A 19,438-nucleotide genomic window follows, 5' to 3' on the forward strand; every position below is an offset into this window, starting at 1 on the left:
GTCAAGCTGCAAACTGCAAGGAATCGGACAAGAGTGAAAGTCAGACATGTGAACTCTTACGAACTACATACTTTTCGGAGTCAATATTGTTCTGGAACTCACCAATTCCTTCGAGCCAGTGAAGCAACTGGTTATCAACGCGCCCCTCCGCTCAATGCAGGATGGAGAGCTCATCTTTTCAAACCATCAGGTGAGACTATAAGAGGGGACATCAAGGCTGATCTGTGGGGAGAACAGCGGGGGTGGGGGGATTTACGCTCAACCCCACGGTGGTTACTTCCCTTTCTCCATTTACAGAAGAATATTCCTACGGGCCAAGCAAACGAAGCTAGGTGGGCCAGTCCAGTCCGTCATCTCGGCCCTACGCGTCACATTGGTGGAGACCGTAGCTGTCCAGTTCAGATCGACGCCTCTGTGGGAGCCAGGTGAGCGTAACAGTAACTCCTTGATATCGCTAGCTATCTCAAGACAACCTGGAATCATACAGGGAGCACACAGTTTATCTACAGAAAGCAGTACAAAAGCAAATGGACCAGGTTCTGTTCAAAGAAAATGGTGTGGATCCGCTAGCCTGCATGCTGGACCAGGTCTTATCCTCCTCAGCCCACTTGGCTAGATCAGGTGTCCAGATCGACACCTGCTGGACTTAGCTTGCGGCTATTGGCGCATACAGGAACTCAGACAAATGTACTTTCTCTTTGGTCAATCCGGTCGTAAAAAGGCATTTGGCAGGACTGACCAGACTGTATTCTTTGGTCAAGCACCCTCACCCAACCTGGGATCTTAACGTTATGCTCAGTGCCTTGGCGCACAAGCCCTTCGAGCCCATGGCATTGTGGATGGTTTATAGTGATGTTTTCGAATTCAATAATTTCGAATGCATTAATCTCAAATCAATAATGTCGAAAAAAAGTCAAATTTATTTATTTTTTTATGGGGGTTCCCTCCAAACCCCCCATTTTTTTTATAACCCTTTTTGTACCAGCCTAACCCCAAAAAACATCTAAAATAAAATAATAAATATTTGACATTTTTATTTTCGACATTTATTTTTTCTCGAAATTAATGCATTCGAAATTATTGATTGGACATTTTAACTCCACACCACTGTGGATATCAAGCTAGTTACTCTAGACAGCGCTCCTAGTTGAAATCACGTCAGCAGGCAAGGTCATTGAGATCCAGGCCCTAGTGGCCTCAGAGCCCTATACCAGGTTTCATCAGGACAAAGGTGTGCTCTGTACGCACCCCAAGTTCCTTCCGAAGGTAGTTTCCTCTTTCCATATTAACAAGGAGATTGTGCTCCCCACTTTCTTCCCAGAACCCACTGCCTAGATGTCAAAAGAGCATTAATATTCTAGCTGGACAGAACTAAGGGATACCGCAAGACTGACACCTTGTTTGTCACATGTCACATAGGGCGTGTCAAAGCAAGCATGGAAAGCTTCTGTAGCCAGATGGATGATCGCAGCGATCCAGGAAGCATACAAGGTGCAGCACAAGGATCCGCCAAGGGGCATGCACAGGCATGCATGCGCCTGCCATCAGGGCCAAGACCGCGGCGATCGCTTTTCAGCGCCATGTGCCATGGCAAGTGATTAGCAGGGCGGCTACATGGGCCACCATCGCCACTCCATCAGCCTTTTGCAAACATTACTGCTTGGATACCACTGCCAGGGCTGACGCAGCATTCGGCCAAGCAGTCCTGCGTAATATTTTCGCTTAAGAGCGGCAGCTCTCCTTGCCAGGGCGGTTGTGTCTGTGGTAATCGCCCCCACAGGAAAGGGGACGAGACGTAGGAGTAATTAAGTGTTAATCACCCGAGTGGTTAACGTACTCCTAGTTCATAGTCCCCTTTCCTCCATACATCCCACCATCCATCCTTCCCCCTAAAATAAGAGCACCAAGGTTGTTCAACATAACACAGCAGATGCGTCAAAGGGGGCTGACTTGTGGTGCCAGTGGGCGGGGCTAAGGGAGCCTGCGCTGCCGGGGCCGTGCCCTTGTGTGCTTACAAATTTAAAGGGAAAGTGTTTTTTCTAGTGAAAAGGGGTTCCGTTCCTGTCCCTCCCCCTTTGCTCTTCCTCCCCCCTTTGCTCTCCCTCCCCCCTTTCCTCCCCCTTGCTCTCCCTCCCCCTTTCCTCCCCCTTGCTCTCCCTCCCCCTTCCCTCCCCTCTTGCTCTCCCTCCCCCCTTGCTCTCCCTCCCCCCTTGCTCTCCCTCCCCCCTTGCTCTCCCTCCCCCTTGCTCTCCCTCCCCACCCCTTGCTCTCCCTCCCCCCTTCCCCCTTGCTCTCCCTCCCCCCTTGCTCTCCCTCCCCCCTTGCTCTCCCTCCCACCTTGCTCTCCCTCCCCACCCCTTGGGTCTCCCTCCCCACCCCTTGGGTCTCCCTCCCCACCCCTTGGGTCTCCCTCCCCACCCCTTGGGTCTCCCTCCCCACCCCTTGGGTCTCCCTCCCCACCCCTTGGGTCTCCCTCCCCACCCCTTTTCGTCTCCCTCCCCACCCCTTCGGTCTCCCTCCCCACCCCTTTTCGTCTCCCTCCCCACCCCTTTTCGTCTCCCTCCCCACCCCTTTTCGTCTTCCTCCCCACCCCTTTTTGTCTTCCTCCCCACCCCTGTTCGTCTCCCTCCCCACCCCTGTTCTTCTCTCCCTCCCCACCCCTGTTCTTCTCTCCCTCCCCACCCCTGTTCTTCTCTCCCTCCCCACCCCTGTTCTTCTCTCCCTCCCCACCCCTGTTCTTCTCTCCCTCCCCACCCCTGTTCTTCTCTCCCTCCCCACCCCTGTTCTTCTCTCCCTCCCCACCCCTTTTCTTCTCTCCCTCCCCACCCCTTTTCTTCTCTCCCTCCCCACCCCTTTTCTTCTCTCCCTCCCCACCCCTTTTCTTCTCTCCCTCCCCACCCCTGTTCTTCTCTCCCTCCCCACCCCTGTTCTTCTCTCCCTCCCCACCCCTGTTCTTCTCTCCCTCCCCACCCCTTTGGTACACACATAATTCCAGACCATTAGCCCCTTATTTAGGTTCAGCCTTCAATACACTGTGGGGTACATTTACTAGCGCAACATAAATATATGCATCACCATACTGCATTTTAGCAGTTACAAAAATAATGGCTGCACTGTCTGCTGAGCACATATGGGGTGAGATAGAACATACCCCCCCCAAGAATGGCTGCACTTTGTTTTCTTCATGTCAATCCAGAGAAAATAAATTAAATGCCGAAAGGCTTTGCACTGCTTCTGTCATTTGAAAACCCAAGGCTGCAACCAGAAATGATCTGCATTTGAAATTACATCACACTGGTGCTACTTCCATTGCAAACCTTAAACAGTTTTGTTCTAATTCACCACAGCCATGTCCATTTATTTCAATATAATATCATTAAATAAGGATTTTCTGCCCAGAACAGCATTGTTTATCAAGTAAAATCTGTGAAGAGCAGAGAAATTAATTTCAGTCTGCACGGCCAGCGTTCACTTTTGCAACAAATTAACCCACGCAGAGCACTTCAAAAGAAAGCTTTCTCCCTGGCTATGCGTCAATTACAAAGAAAACTATTTCCAGCATGTTTCTGTGCTCTGAAACTGATCCGATCTATCAAGGCCTTTCAGAAAATGTATGCCAAAGAAACCGCATCTTGTGAAATCCCCATGTAAAATGTACACGTGTAAATTCGTTTTTGCAAAAGCAGTGAAATGACACTGTGAAAGCTAAAATGTGAAACCATCCCAAATACTCGCACAGAAACAGTATTTTATGTGTGGAACTGGGGTGGTTTAGGTGTATATTATATGTATTTACAAAAATACTTCTTTCCTGTGAAAGAAAGAAAGAAGGGGAAAAAAATTGTTTGAAAACAGCAGAATAAGTTGGCCTAGGCAGGCAATTCAAAGGCACCAAACCTTCCCGGGAAAGGAAGTCCCTTTACAAATGTGAAAGGACCAAGGTATGGGAATTCGCGACCTTGTCAGACTGACCGGCATTTCTGTTGCAAGGAACAAAGGACCAAGGGGAACTAGCCCTGTCACACACGTGTGAATTCCTTTGACATCTCTCCTCAGCTTCAACTGCCCAGGATCAAAGTGTGCGATGGAAACCCTGTTCAGAACTGAGACAGAGGGGGCAGGCTGGCTGTCGAGATTTGAAGGACCGCCCTACAGTGACAAATGCCATCCATAAGACTTGAAATAACTTTTTATATTCAGACATTTATTTCAGTAATCTAAAGAAGCAGTAATGTGAAATTATGGCAGTTTTAATGTAAGTTTTTGCGCCATTAAAATAAGACCATGTGGGTTTACCTGACATGTGGTGGGCGCATATGACAGTAAAAAGACATTTTTGGGGAAAGCGTACATGGTACAGTTATGAAACTTGATGGAAATATGCCCGACATGGTTAGGTTTATGTGTATCTAGTTGTAGGATTTTTGATAAAATGGTTTCCATAGAAATTGCGAAAGAGTGCTAGAAGGGCAAAACAATATCATAGACTTGGCGTTTGAACAGGCATACTCCTTGCGAAATATGGGATTTGCCTATCTGATTTGTATAAGGGTGTCTACTGAAAATATGAAGTTGTATTCCATAAATCTTTTTGTGAAAATTTGGCTTGTGGAACAAAAGGGGTCATAAAATGCATACACTTAAGGGGAGGTCACTTCCTTCAGTCTAATCAGCTCAGAGGTAGGTGGCGACATCCACAGCCAGACCTATCCCGTCTTAGAGGTAGGTCCAGGATATTTCCGCCCACATAGTAAAAATCCTCTGTCATCCTGCTTATAAAAGGAGGAAGCATAGAGGGAGTCAGGACATTCAAAATTCAGGACATCCAATATCCAGACCTTCAGACATTCAACATTCCACATTCACCCTGCAAGCCTCCCGACTCCAGGGCCAGGCCAGAGGTAGCTGATCCATATCCAGGCAGAACCACTATCCATAACTAAACGCTACAAAAATCCCAATAATTCAGAGAGAAAGGAGAACAGGCAGCGGACCCCTTTGGGAGAATCCAGTGATCAGACATATTTTTGCCCAGGTGATGCACCCCGCTGTCCATTGTGACCAGACCCCGGTTCCCCTGCTGTTCCCTTAAAGGAGAACCTAGCCACTGGGCAGTGACCAGATCCTTATCCTGCTGTCCAGAGACCCAGTTAGCTGTCCACACTACCTTACTCAAGTGCATTTTGTAAGTATCGCCCTTCACAGTAAGCAAAAAGCTGCATACACCGTTCTGTTACCTTGTATTCTGTCCAATCCTATAAGAAATCCTATAAGTACCCTAGTAACTTCTTAAATTGTCAGAATCCTCTGTGTATCCTGTCCTTAGAAGAATCAGTGTTAGTCTCCATGTGTTGGCGTAATTCTTTCCAAATAATTTCAGTCCTTTCAGTAAGTCCTTAGTACTATTTTGAATAAATTAATTAATTTCCCATAGAGATGAACGCGGCGTGAATATGTTGACCTTGCAAATGAACCTCCTTGCATACTGTCTTTCTTTAATTATCTAGCCACTAAAATATTGTTGCAGTAGAACCATTCATTTTGCTAACAATACAGTTTGCCCGTGAAATTGTTCTTTTAAAATCCGATTTTCCTTTCCTACAAAGAATCCCATACTGTCACCCATCAAGAGCCACCCTTTCACTTCAGACCATACCTGTTATGTGCCTTTGTACCTTATCAGTAAAGCCGATTTCCGATTTTGACTGTTTAGCTTGCTTTAAACTTGTGAAAACTAAGAAATTGCAATTATGCCTCATGTGATTTTTGCTTCACCGTTTCCTTCCAAAAGTCGATTTTCACACTTGTATGCATGTTGTTTAGTGCCTTGCCTTGTAGCTTGTAAGCTTTCTTGCTTCTTTAGCCCAGCCACACAAAGTCCTGTCTTATCCATTCAACCGCACATGTAAAATACCTATTCAGTGAATTCAGAGTGCCGTTTTGCTCATTTTGCAAGGGTTTTCAATCCGATTTTGGCCTCCCATTCAGGGGTGGTAGGTCGGATTTCCAATCTGATGTTTGCCTATTATATCTGACTCCTTGCTACTCCTCTCCACCCACACAAAACTTGTTTAACAGGGGTTTGGGGGAGTGTTGCAGGGGGAATGCATAACCGTTGTGCCATTTAAAAGTATTACCAAAGAGTAATCTTGCTTTCATTCATTTTTGCATTGATGTGTCTGATGTTCGAAGTTAAATTAAGGGTATCCTATCATTTTGCTGTGTGATTATCACCACACTGGTGATTGCTACCCCATATTGAATCTCTTTGTTTTTTCATTTGAATAAAAAAAAAAAATTCATTACACATCGGCCTGGTTCATGGTCCATTGCGACACGGGGTGTACGTCAGGTGTGAGACGGGTTGGCTGCCTTCTCCAAGCTGAATCACTTTGGTACTGGGACGAGGAAGGTGCCTGCAGAGTACTTGCAAGGTCAGGCATGTCCCTTTTAATGACAGTCAAACCCAATTGGAAGTCCACACTTGCAACGTTTTAGTGGTTGCAGGTATATAAAGGGAGACCAGTGAGACCGAAAGGGGAGCAACAGTGAGGCCTGTGTAGAATAGACCAGGGTACCCTTTCTGTGAGGAGGCAGCGTGGTGAGACCTCGGGAGGAGCCAGAATGTCGGACGACATTCCTGAGGTGTGGGAGCCTCTGTGACAGAGATTGAGCAGCTGGGGCTGCAGACAAACGGGAGAGAAACAACGCCATGGTCCACGTCCACACAGAAGCAACAAAGTTGCCGGCACATGCAGGTTTCCAACCAGTGTTAGAGCGGGTCTCGCAGAGGATGGAGCGCCAGCCAGAGAAGTGAAAGAAAGCAGCAGGCGCCACCGGGGCAGGACGCCGAAGACCGGTGAGTGTCCAGGAAAGCCACTCAGAAGCCAAGGCAAACCGGCGGCTGTGCATGAATAACGAAGTGCTGTATGACTGAAAGTTTCCAACCAAATACTGAACTGAATAAAAGTTTAAAACAAAGCTGAACTATGCATCTTAAATTCCAAACTGATTGGAAAGTTGAAACAACGGTAAACTATGCATATTGAATACCAAACTCACTGAAAACCTGAAATTAAACATGTTGAACACATAGTTGAAATACAACTTTACTGGCAAAGCAAATAGCTAATGAAAGTCAAGAGGGAAAGTGCCCACATAGAAGCAACATATGGGGAAAAGAGCAAGTGTGGAAGAGTTTCATCAAAAGGTGGGGCATGAACAAGATCACCACAAAATGAATCTTATGAATGGATGCAGTGTGACTGGTCCAAAGACTGACAAGAAGTGTGTAATACGTTATGGCAGAGCCACAAGGCTAACTAGGAGAAGCCAGAAGACTATAAAACTGCACATAAAGTCAAGAAGCCGGCAAAGAGCAACTAAATGCATGGGAATCTGTGCACATGGGCAAAGAGGGGAGGAGTTGAAGGATGGGTGAGGTGCAGGAAACAAGCCACTTCTTCCTTCAAATCAGGCTGATATCAAATCTTGTCAGCCAGTAAGGTTGTGGAAAGGGCACACATAGGATTTGGCAATATTTATGAAGTTTGACAATGTATTTTACTGCCATCCATTTTGTGCATAACCATTGTGCATAGTAGCAATGCCCTTGTGTGATTGGTTGTGATCGCTTATGGGGCACTCTTTGTTACCAAACCTTTAGTTAAGTAATGAACAATTTAGCTAAACTTTCAGAAAGTCTTTAGACCAAATTCATATACCAAATTTTGTGATGAAGTACTAGTCGAAACCTAAATGTAATTGTAGATATTTATTTGGATCACTGTAGTACAACAAATGTGTATGTCACTTTTCAAAAAGGCACAAAGAAGTAGTAGTTTGTCATTTATGTAGCGCCTTTATACCATTAGTATGGCCTCAACGCGCCTTTGGGAACGCTCTTGGGGAACCGAAGTCCAAGATGAGTAAAAATTGTCAGGAGGAATAGAATGCGTGTGTGCATTTGGCCAAAATAGGGAGTTGGGTGGGTAAGCCGAGGTCCATTAAGCAATGTGCTTAATGCATTTCAGAATTACCATTATGAGGAAACTAATAACAATATTTTGGCCGAATTCCGTGGTAAATATCTCTAAACCGATTGCTAACAATTGCTGATTTATATCCACAATCTGCATGATGAACTACAAGGAAATCACATTGACAACTTGCAATATGGTCTAAGAATTAAAAAGTGAACAAGTAGACAAAATACAACAAATACTAATAATGAAAGTAATACTAGTTCGGTCTATTTCAACAGCAAAGCAAAACAAATGCAGATGAACTTCTGTGAATATGTTCAATAATGCACCTTAAATCTGGCTAAAAATTCAGGCCTCTCGGCATAACGTTGGTTGGGGGCTTAACAATCCATCAAGCTTCTCTTTATTGAAGTGGCCATTTCATATAGAAAACTCCTCTATGGTTTTCCCACAGTTTATACAAGCTCAGAATGTACTTTAATTGCGATATAGGGGTCCCTTTCTATGAAAGTGTTGTGAAACAGTGGAATGTAAATATTAAGTAAGTTAATTTGAAACTGGCTTTTAATTTTCTTGCTTGTCCATGGTGAAGGCCAAATGGCCAACTGCTTGCATAAACAAAGCTGGTATTTTCACTAGTGGCACATATTCTGATTGGACTTTCTTTTTGCTGTTACAAGGATGCCATGTTGTATTTTCTGATCACATTGTTTTAGATTAAAAATCTATTTTTTTTTAGAAGTAACTGTGTCTAACAATAATCACCTAATTGAGAGTATTACTCGGAAGGTAAGAGAATGTAGGAATTTAAGAGAACAATTCACATGTTCTGGGACAGATTTTTAGCAGTTGTTTATTTGGAGATCATTTCTTAATCCAGCCTCTTTTTAATGAGTATATACAAATAAAGGATACATCTGTAGTGGCCTGCTATGATGGATTTCAGTGTAATTTCCTGTATTAGTGTCCCGTATTAGTGCGTTTATATTGTATTACAAGTGGTTCCAGATACTCTTTGTAAAAAAAAAAAATCATAGTTTGGTGAAATTGTAAAGTAAGATTATTGTATTAAAGCCTTCACATACATATAAATAGATATGTAACTGTGGAGGGTAAAATCTTTCAAGCGACAATTTCATAGTGTTTTTGATACAGATAAGTAACAAATTCTTGATTTTCAATTTCATTATCATTTCACCAATATTTAAGAAGATTGGAGGGAATTCAGAGTTGGATCCCAGCCAGATTCCAAGCATAATCATGTTCCAGATAGTGCATAAAAGTACTGGTATAGCAGCGTGCCTTGCTGGTACCCGTAGTGCATAAAAGTACTAGTGTAGCAGCGTGCCTTGCTGGTACCCATAGAAGTGCCTCTAAGCAGGAGTTCAACTTGACTGCCATTCTTGGAATATGGGGTGTTACCACAATACTGATGGAGGCTGAATGATGCATTTCGAGTTTGATCTAATGTCAGTGGAATTAAGTGTAGCTAGTCAACCTCTTCTTTCACATCTTCATGAAAAATGGTCATGCAAACGTTTGACATTAATGACTTTGAAACTGCTATGTTGTAATTGTGGGCTATACAAAACAACTGTTAAATACAAATACAAATAATGTTAAGGATGACCAGGAGTATTGCATGTTTTTAATTTGAATTTGACAAGGAAATTCAGAATCTTTGAAATTGGTTATAGTATTTTGGATGCCTGGTTGATGACATGTAGCAATAAAATCCCCAACAGTTGTAGGAAGCCCTAGTGTTTTCAATAGCTGGCCAACCTGTTTTATGCAGCTTTTTGTTAGTATCTTTGTGAATCTTGGGGAGGCAGTAGAATTTAGCTGTTGGTGGATTTTGTTTTAGTCAATAGACCAATTTTGATAATGAGCCTTCATTTTTTTCAATTTCTGAATGATTTTAATTTTACACGTAGGGTTATAGACATGAGGGAAGTAAACCTTTAAATTGGCTAATTGGTGTTTGCATTCACTGCCATAATCTGTAATAATAACTCAAGCACAACACACTGTATGCTGTTGTCCGCACCAAGTTTCCGTCCCTGACACTGCCACCGTGGTGCTTTATTCCATGTTCACCATACAGCAATGTGTGCCCTGCCTTTACCCATGCGCTGACATGTGCATCTGAAATTCTTTGCCCCTTATTCCTGCTCTCCAGTCCCAATCCTTACACATTGCAGGGGGCAGACTTGCGTATTGTGGTTTCACTAATGCAATTCACTGCATGATTCCTCAATTACTGTGCCTTGATGTTTGGACAGAGACATTGTCTCTCTGTGCGCCATGAGTGAGTGATGCAGGAAACCAGGGCTAACGTTGCCACTAGGTGAAATAGTGCACTCCAACAAGGAAAACGACTCTCCCAGGCCTCTGGTCCCACTGATGTAATTCCTGAAGCATTGTGTGCCTGTACATCTCCTTAGTCGGGAGACAAATGCAAATCATGACTTGAGGACTTCTTAACTTTTGGAACACACACAAATGCTACATATTTGCAATGCCTGTTTATCTAAAATTGCACACAAGTGCCTACCATGTGCTTATTGTGTGAAAATATACTAACCCCACTCCCACCATCCATGACCAAAGGGTTAACTGTGTACCCTATGGACCTCACACTGCTCAGAAAATTTCCAGCACAGGTCCCTGGGTTCCACTGCACGGCTGGTGACCCTCGTTGTCACAGTGGTATGCAGAGGTACATGGCCAGTTGGTTACCTTTTCCACCAAGCTTACTCGGGAAACCGTAGACTCCAACTACCGCACACCTGAGCTCAGCAGTCCATGGTTTCTGAGTGCTGCTGTGGACAACTGGGACACTCAAGAAAACTAGAATGTGCCCTAAGAAGCATAAGGCAGCATCGGGATTGGAGCTACTATGCAATATACCTACGTAGCTCTAAGAACTTAGTTTAACACTGTTTTTAGTTTAACATCAAGTTGTAGTGCTTGTGTTCACTCCATTTAAAACTTTAAAAGCCATGATTGATGAAGGCCTTCCCATCAATTGATATTTGGGCTGGGCTGTTGCAACCATTAGGCCAACTAGTCCGTAGCCCAGGGTGGCAGCCAATGGGGGTCAGCAATCCACAATTTTGTCTGCAGAGCATGGAGGGTCTATGGTTTGCAAACTTGCACATTTCAATGGAGCTCTTACTCCATTGCCAGCCCCAACTTGTCTGCCTTCGCTCTTTGTCTTGCAAAAACATACAGTAGATCCTGGCACAAACCCTAGTTTCCTTCACTGCCTAAAGAGGTGAGAATGAGGGCATGCCTGTGTCCTAGGTAGTTGAGGCATGAAACACAAATACGCACCTCAAAAATATAATGTACAGCAAAACGTACCCATTCTCTGAACAAGTTCTGTAGACAGACATGGTAACACTCATTTGTTGAAAATCAATGATCCGTAGGACGCAGATTTGCTTATCGCTTGATGTGCTTTGCACCCTAAGGTAAACTACACTGAGAATGGCTGCGTGTAGCTGGCTGACATATCCCAGAGCAGATGTTTGGGGCTGAGAGTTGGTGTGCTGCTGCATACTGGGACCTTCTGTGCTCTCTCCCCACATGTTGCCTCACCCTGGCGTGGTGCAGTTTGTTGCGGTGCATTGTGGTAAAAATGTCTTGGAACACGTGCATCCAAGGGCCTTGAAATGTGGTTTTCTGGACCTCGAGTTTTGTTCCTTGTGTCGAGACCGGTCCTTTAACAACCACATTGTTTCGCAGATTTCAGGCAAACGTCTCATGTGTGATGGTGCTGAAATCTGTGGAAAGGGGTGGGGTGTCCAAATGCCATGTAGCCAGTAATGTCCAGAGGGTCCTAATGGATAACTATGCACAATTTGTTGCAGATTGGTTAAATGGTATGGAATTACATAAGGAACAACGATTCACCAAGCCACAAACAAAATTTGGCTTTTATTAATACAGAAAGATATGTCATGAAGAGAAGGTTTAGTTGCCCATCATACACCTTGCTAAACCAAAATGTAGCAGTACTTTCACGCATGCTGAAATGCCTTGATTGGTATATCTTTATGATACTTTTGCTTAATTTATTGACATTATCAACTTCTCCCACCCAGGTCCCTACAGAAGTAGAGAAGTGCCAAGATCGCGTGGAATGCTTCAATGCTGACCTGAAGGCAGATATGGAGAGATGGCAGAACAACAAAAGACAAGACTTCAAACATCTGCTCATGGGCATGGCAGACAAAAACATCCAGTATTATGAAAAGGTACCCATGGTTTCTGACTCTTGCTTGGGGGTGCGAGGTGGAATAGCCAGTACAGTACGTTGAATACTCCCAATACTAGAGTGATGTTGATTGCTTTGCTTTTAGGTTTTAGTGGGAGTTTGATTGCTGAAATCACCCCTAACGTACACTTAGGAGAGTGCTTTCATAGGTCTTGGTTCCTTGCTGTGATCAGAGTATAGTTGTAGCATTGAAATCTAGTACCTTGCATACATAAACTACTTTTTGCTTGTATAGTAGCAATCGCTGTCAATTTATAGGTTCAATGTGTTAATATCCCCGCAAAAATATTGGCATACAAAAATATCGCCATATTTTTGCGCCGATATTAAGGCATGGAACCTGCGGGGGACACCCCTGCATTATTTTTAAAGGAGCGAGGGAACCCCCTCCCCGCTCCCAAAATATTGCCTATGGCTGTTCCAGAAGACCATATATACAGTGATATTTTTGGTGGGGATAATATGTAGTGATACCAATTTATAGCACTGCCCCGTGATTATTTGTCTGGCTTCTCACCTGATTAGCTCATATATGCTTTGAAGTGGGTGGTAGATCCATGAAAGCGCTCTTCCGAACACATTTCTTTATTAGAATTAATGTTGACATATAAACAAATAACCACATGATCTATCATAGGTATGAGGAGGTCCATAGACGTGTAATAAACAATACCACCCAGGAATCCTCAGCAAGAACAGGGTGATAGAGAGTTGCAAGCAGCGGCCAGCCACGTTTTTACACACACAAGGACTATGCCCCTGATGAATGCCCAGCAGCTTTAGGCCTCACAAGGACAGAAACCCGCACAAGTTGGGCTAGAAACACAGCGAGTGAATTGTGTGTAGTAAACTCACGCCAGTGTCAACCAGATCATTGAGATACTGGACAAAATGATGTTCATTGAGTTTTTTTGTATTGAAGTTCAGGTTTTAAGCATGAACTTTTTTGTTTTATGCTACTTTATTGTGTGTCGGTAAAATTGAGAAATGTTATGGACATACAGGGGGTGGATGTTTGGTCTATTTGTTGAAGACTATCCCTGGTAAATTGATGAGCCACTATTAACTGTTACTCAGTACTACACCTTCCTTTTGTTTTGTTACAGTACAAGCGGATCGATTCTGATTTTTCAACAACATTAATGATGAGCGGACAATAACGTAGTGCGGTTACTTGAATTCAAATCAAAGCAATTTAAGTAACCGCACTGTTGTGATCCAAATTCCATATATATATATTTCATAATATCAATGATGACTAGTAGGTCTTACTTCTTTCAATGTCGAACACTAACTTCCTTCAAGCTGTCACCAGCCCTTCAGTCTCCATTCCATTCTCTAGGCTTCCCTTGCCCGCATTCCATATTCTATTCAGCCACAACATCCCCCCTTACTTATCATACGAGTTCATAATCTACATCTGTTCAGAGTGCTCAAAGTCTACGTATGTTCAATAATACAAGCGTTTTGCTTTGTGAATAGAATACACCCTTACAGGCCTCCTTTCACCTTTCTGTGTCCATATGTCTCTTCTCAGCTATTCTCTTTCTTTCCTGAATCCTGTGTTTGTCCAATGTTCCTCTATTCTACTTATTTATCTGGTGATGTCTGCTTGCGTCTCATTTTTACTCATGCACTCTGTCTGGCTTTCCCATTGCAGTCTGGGCCTGGCTTTCCCATTTTCGCCACCTGCTTGGGTTTACTGTATCTGGAACATTACACTTTTATCACATCCCTACTACACACTTTCCACTGCATACTTCCACATGTCATATCTCCCCTTTTCTTTTCTTTTTTTTGAACCCTCAACCTCTGCTGAACTTCTAGTAGTCATGAAGGTCTCCCTCTGTTCTCGAAAAAAATCATCCACAATCGAGTTAGGGTTGCTCCTTTAGATTTGTATGTTTCTTCCTTATTTTATCAGTCTGTGCCTCTCACCGCTTCAATTCATGCTGCCCATACGTTTGCTTGATGGAATTGCTCTTTATCAGCACTCACACATATTGCATAATCATGGCATGTTCCCTTTGTTGGTTAATCATGTGCATTGTCTTTGTATTTCTGTAATTATTAATAATAATAATAATAATAATATTAATTTGGCATTTATATAGCGCTACGAACCCTCAGGTATCTGAGCGCTGCTTATTATTACCCACGGTGTGTGGTGCTCATTTATCGACCTCGGAAGGATGAAACACTGAGTTTGGCGCTGCCGGGATTCGAACCTGCGTTCGCAGGCTCTGCACTGATGTCAAAGCGATGCGCTCTACTCGCTGTGCCACTTGACCGGCCCTTCTTTGATTGGGCCGTCAAATTTGTGCAATCCCCGACTGCTTGAGTTGAGTATTGAGAATTACCTGCTTTGTCGTGATACCTTGTGTTTGCCTTTGTGTGTCTTTGTGCACTTCTAATTACTTGATTGCAGCTTTACAATATAAGCTTGTTTCCTTCTTCAATCGTATCATGTATGGCAAAGGCAAAAATAGCTTTACTAGCGCTGTGTTGTCATGCCAACAACCCTTTTGTTAATACTTGAATCCAAAACAAATATTGCAGCACTTGTTTTCATGTTTGAGAAACACTGTTAAGAAAGTGCTGACATACTAAGCTTACTGTTGATCATGCGTATTGTGTACCACTTTGTTGTTGTTACTTCACTTTAAAATTAATGTTAACATGCACACTCAAATCCTATTGCGTTTGTGGCATGTAACGGATTTCCGAGTTACATTTTTACCTGTTTCGTAATGTTTGTAATGCAGCATTAGAAATCATCTTCATTTAAGTTTATCGCGTTGTCATGGTGACTTTCCCAATCTCTCTCTCAGCCGAAACAAATATGGCTGCATGTTTTCCTACTTTACCAGGTCCTTTCTTCTAAATCTCCAAGGCAACACAGAGACTCTAGGCTAGGGAGTATCGCAGCCTCAGATCTTTTCAAAAAATGCTTTTCCTGCACGGCAGACCATTTGGAATCTTCACCTTCATGTATTAGTATGTGCAACTTTTAAATATTCCAGCAATGCTTGCCAATCAATGTTTGCTCGCAAAATCATATCAATGTGTACCACAGTATACTATAAAGTCATAACCATCAAATTAACGCAGAGTTACACATTTGTCAATTTTCAAATTTGGCCATTTTAGTATATTCATAAGCATATACGCTGCAGACTAACGTCATGAGAGTCAAATAAATACAGCGCAGTGTAACGTTCATTAGTTTCTTTTAAGTTTTACTTTATGATCTTAAATACGCAGCCATCTTACCGTCTTAATAATTGTTACAGATTTCAGTTTTCCTCACGTTACTTTTGTTTTGCTTGCTCTGTGTGTCATTTTTCTTTTTTTCACAACCACCTTCTCAGGTCATTCAATACTTTTTCCACGACCTCCTTCACTCAATCCACTTGTCCTTTGCCTAATTTTCAATCAGCCACCTTGCCAGGCTGTTTTCTTTATCTTGTTTGTTTCTCCTGCGACCACCTCCATAGGTCTCTTGCACTGTTCCCCAACGCCGCCTCCATGGGCTTACCATTAGTCCCTTCTGGCCACCTCCATAGTCCGATTATTGGTTCCCTTCAGCCACCTCCATAGGCTGATCATTAATTCCTTTTAAGAGAGGTGTATAGAACCTGGAGGCACACCTATGTAAGATGTTTTACAGTTAGGTAATCAATAAAAGTCAAGGTTTTGAAAATAGATTTGAGGTGCGGGGGGAGAAAGACTCAACCTTGGCATCTAAGTTGGATACGTACATGAAAAATAGTGGTTGTTCCCAAAAGGTTTGGGAACTCCCGTCCCCTGCACACTGTCGAATATCTGTAAATACAGATCAATAACTAAAGGGAGTTATAGATACTCGTTTTATACATTGTTTCAGGAAACATTTAGCATTAAGTGATTTGTAGTAAGCAATTTAAGTGGTATATAAACCATATTCATTGAACAAATACATTTTTTGAAGAAACGAAGATTGTAGAAAATATTGGTTGCTTTATTGTACATAGTACATGATGGTGCCCAACACGTTTCGAGCTATCAACTCTTCTTCAGAGGCAAATGGCACAATTTTTCAATTTTTCTAAAAAAAAACTAAGAAAACATAAGTCATATTTTAACCAATTCTATAAATTCATATAGCCTATAAACGTTTTAAACTCTGAAAAATGACAATACAGCCATAATTTCAGCAGATGATAACAATTTGAAAAGTAATTTTAGGATACAGATATCGGATTACAAGCAAATCCCTGGACTAGACATTGTGATTTGTTGGACAAAAGAACAAAAGGTAACTCTCATTTTACTATTTAAACTTTTTAAACCGATCCTGTATCTCTAGGAGAGATAGGTAATATTTCCGTACATAATCCAAATGACATATTAGTTGTTAGTCAAACATATGAAAAAAGCGTTTACCCTACAGGGTAGAAAGTTGTGCAAGAGTAAGTTTTTAAAGAAGTGCTTCAGGTCAGAGTGTTCAAATTTCTTTCTTTGAGTCTCTCTATATTATGTAAAAAAGAGTGTTACGAAAAAGTAGTCTAAGTACCGATAAAAAAGGAGAAGATGAGGATAGGTGAATGGCAACTTACATGTCGCTCGTGAATCAAAATGGTATTTAGCATATTCCATCGGATGGTTATCTCCAAAAGGGAATTGTAACAGGTAATGTCTAGGAGGCGGCAGTCGGCTGAGTATTAGAAAAAGGACAGGTAAAGAAAAGGTGAGTATATATAGTGGCCTATAGATTGGAGGTGAAGTATTCGATGCACAGGGGGTCAAAGTGTGTACTTAAATCTAGAGAAAAGGAGCTTAGAGTCTTCACGGCGGGTCGCGTCTACCAGGCTGGAGATGCGACTGCACCGTGAGGCGTCTCCTTTTATACTGTCATCAAATGGGTTGTCACAAGTCATGCACGGCAGATACGCCGATGTGCGCATGTGTAGATTTCTACCGTCATGTTGGTTGATACGTGGTGTGCGTCAGACGAGTGACGTCACAATCACGTTTTGCGTAAGTAAATCGAAACCATCGAGTGTGAGATGCTTGAAAGAAAAATGGCGTGTTGCATAGTATTTTTAATGTGAAGAAATTCAAGTAGTGAAGTTGTGAAAGTGATATGGGCAATCCGATACTGTGGTCAAAAATAACCGTACAATATTATGTATCGAGTAGTCAACCGAAGTGTCGTTCAATGTGTTATGCAAAAAGAAAAAAGAAGTGAGCAGAATTGCCTAAGTATAAACGCAAATAGACATAAATGTGAACATACACATGAGAAATACATATTGATATAAATCGGACAATGCTCCATCAGCTTAGGGTAATTGTATGCTTACATATTTCCTGTCCCAAATTGGATGCACATTCTCATAGCCAGAACCTAGTCTTTAACACAGATAGTGGATGCTAAGAAATAGTACAGATTGGGAGAGTTCTTAGGTGCCAGATGGGTAGTATGGCAGTCTGTCTGTTGAAGAAATAGTTTTAAAAGGAAAACAGGCAATAATGAATGATGGCTAATTATAAGAAAGGACCTAGATAATAATCCTCATTCATTCCCAACGGGGTAAGTGAGTCAAGGGAATGTATCCAATAAAGTTCGCTTTGTGACAGGATTTTTTGTAGGTCACCACCTCTTGGAAGAGGGTGCACAATTTCGAGGATTACAACTCTCATTTGGGCCACAGTATGTTTGTGGTCTCTGAAGTGTCTGTAGACTGGAGATTTTATATTTTTGACACGGATATTAGATTGATGCTCCGTCCAACGTTTTTGCTTTTCTCGCTGTTTTCCTCACATAGTATAGCCCGCAAGGGCAGCGTAGAGCATAAATGAGTCACAGGTGGCGTATTGTCTTAGTGGTATTTTTTCGTCAGTGTTGGCATGTCTAATATGGTCTCCCTTTATCACATTGGAGCAATGCTGCTGGCAGTTCAAGCAAGGAAAGGTGTCATTTTTTGGTTTGTTTAAAACTGTTTGTTTAGGAATTTTCCATTTTTCTGCTTTGATCAACTTGTCTCGAAAATTCCTACCCCTTTTGTAGGTCAACATGGGTGGTTCTGGGAACAGCTGATTGAGCTGTGGGTCTGATCTAATGATGTCCCAATTTTTGTAGATTTTCCGTTTTATCTGGAAACTCTGGCTAGAGTATTTCAGTGTGTGTATCAAATTGGATTTGGCCTCCTTTGGTTTAGTGTCCAGTAGGTCCGTTCAGCTGTGTGCTTCTGTTCTGAGTATGGCCTTGTCGATAAATTCAGTTGGAAAATATCGATCTTTAAATCTGGACTTCATGATTGAATATTCCTCTTGAAGTTTGTCAGCCTCTGAAGTGATTCTCTTCAGGCGGAGGAGTTGACTATATGGTAAGTTCTCTTTTAGATGTTTCAGATGAGAACTATAGAAGTGTAGGGTACCACTAACATCTGTGAGTTTTCTGTAAATTTGTGTCTTTAAGGCTGAGTTGGAAATTTCTATAGTTACATCCAAGAAATTGATGGTTTCCCAATTTCAATTGTCAACTTGATCCTGTCGTTGCATTGGTTTAGGTAGTCCCAGAAGCTCAGTAGTTCCGATTCCGTGCCCTTGAAGATGCCAAATATGTCGTCAATGTATCTATACCATTTTATGATTTTTCCTTTCCATGTTGGCTTCTCCAAGACATAAGTATGTTCGAAATAATACATAAATATATTGGCATAGGAAGGTGCCACTGGAGACCCCATCGATGTCCCTGAGATTTGTAAGAAGTATTGTCCGTTGAACCTGAAATAATTGTTGAATAAGATGATGTTAATTAATTCAATTGCAAAGGTCTTTTGTATCTTGATTTCATGGTGTTGAAGGAGGAACCATTCTAAAGCGTCAATTCCTTGGTTGTGTGGGATTGAAGTATATAAACTACTTACATCCATGGTGAATAGTATAAGGTTAGGTTTGTTCATGTCGAGATCTTTGATGTTTTGTGGGAAGTGGGTTGTGTCCTTTAGATAAGTATTAGTTTTTTGTATTAAGGGTTGTAGCGCTGTGTCGAGGTAGATTGCAAGGGGTTGAAAAATACTTTCCGTCCCTGCGACAATAGGTTTTAGAGGTGGATCAGTTCTGTGTTTGTGGATTTTCGGGAGGCCGTAGAACACCAGAGTCAATGGGTGTTTATTAATCAAGA

General features: G+C 42.4%; 1 protein-coding gene across 1 annotated transcript in view; it reads left to right on the plus strand.

Annotated features, from left to right (window-relative positions):
- SNX30 (sorting nexin family member 30) overlaps window positions 1–19,438 on the plus strand; it is a 749,650-nt gene that overhangs the window by 679,067 nt on the left and 51,145 nt on the right. Inside the window, exon 8 of the mRNA XM_069630640.1 lies at window positions 12,095–12,247. Within this exon, the coding sequence (XP_069486741.1) occupies window positions 12,095–12,247 (153 nt within the window). The remainder of the gene's footprint in view (window positions 1–12,094; window positions 12,248–19,438) is intronic.

This window comes from Ambystoma mexicanum, chromosome 6q, assembly GCF_040938575.1.
Source record: "Ambystoma mexicanum isolate Mex_15411 chromosome 6q, UKY_AmexF1_1, whole genome shotgun sequence".
NCBI classification, from domain to species: Eukaryota; Metazoa; Chordata; class Amphibia; order Caudata; family Ambystomatidae; genus Ambystoma; species Ambystoma mexicanum.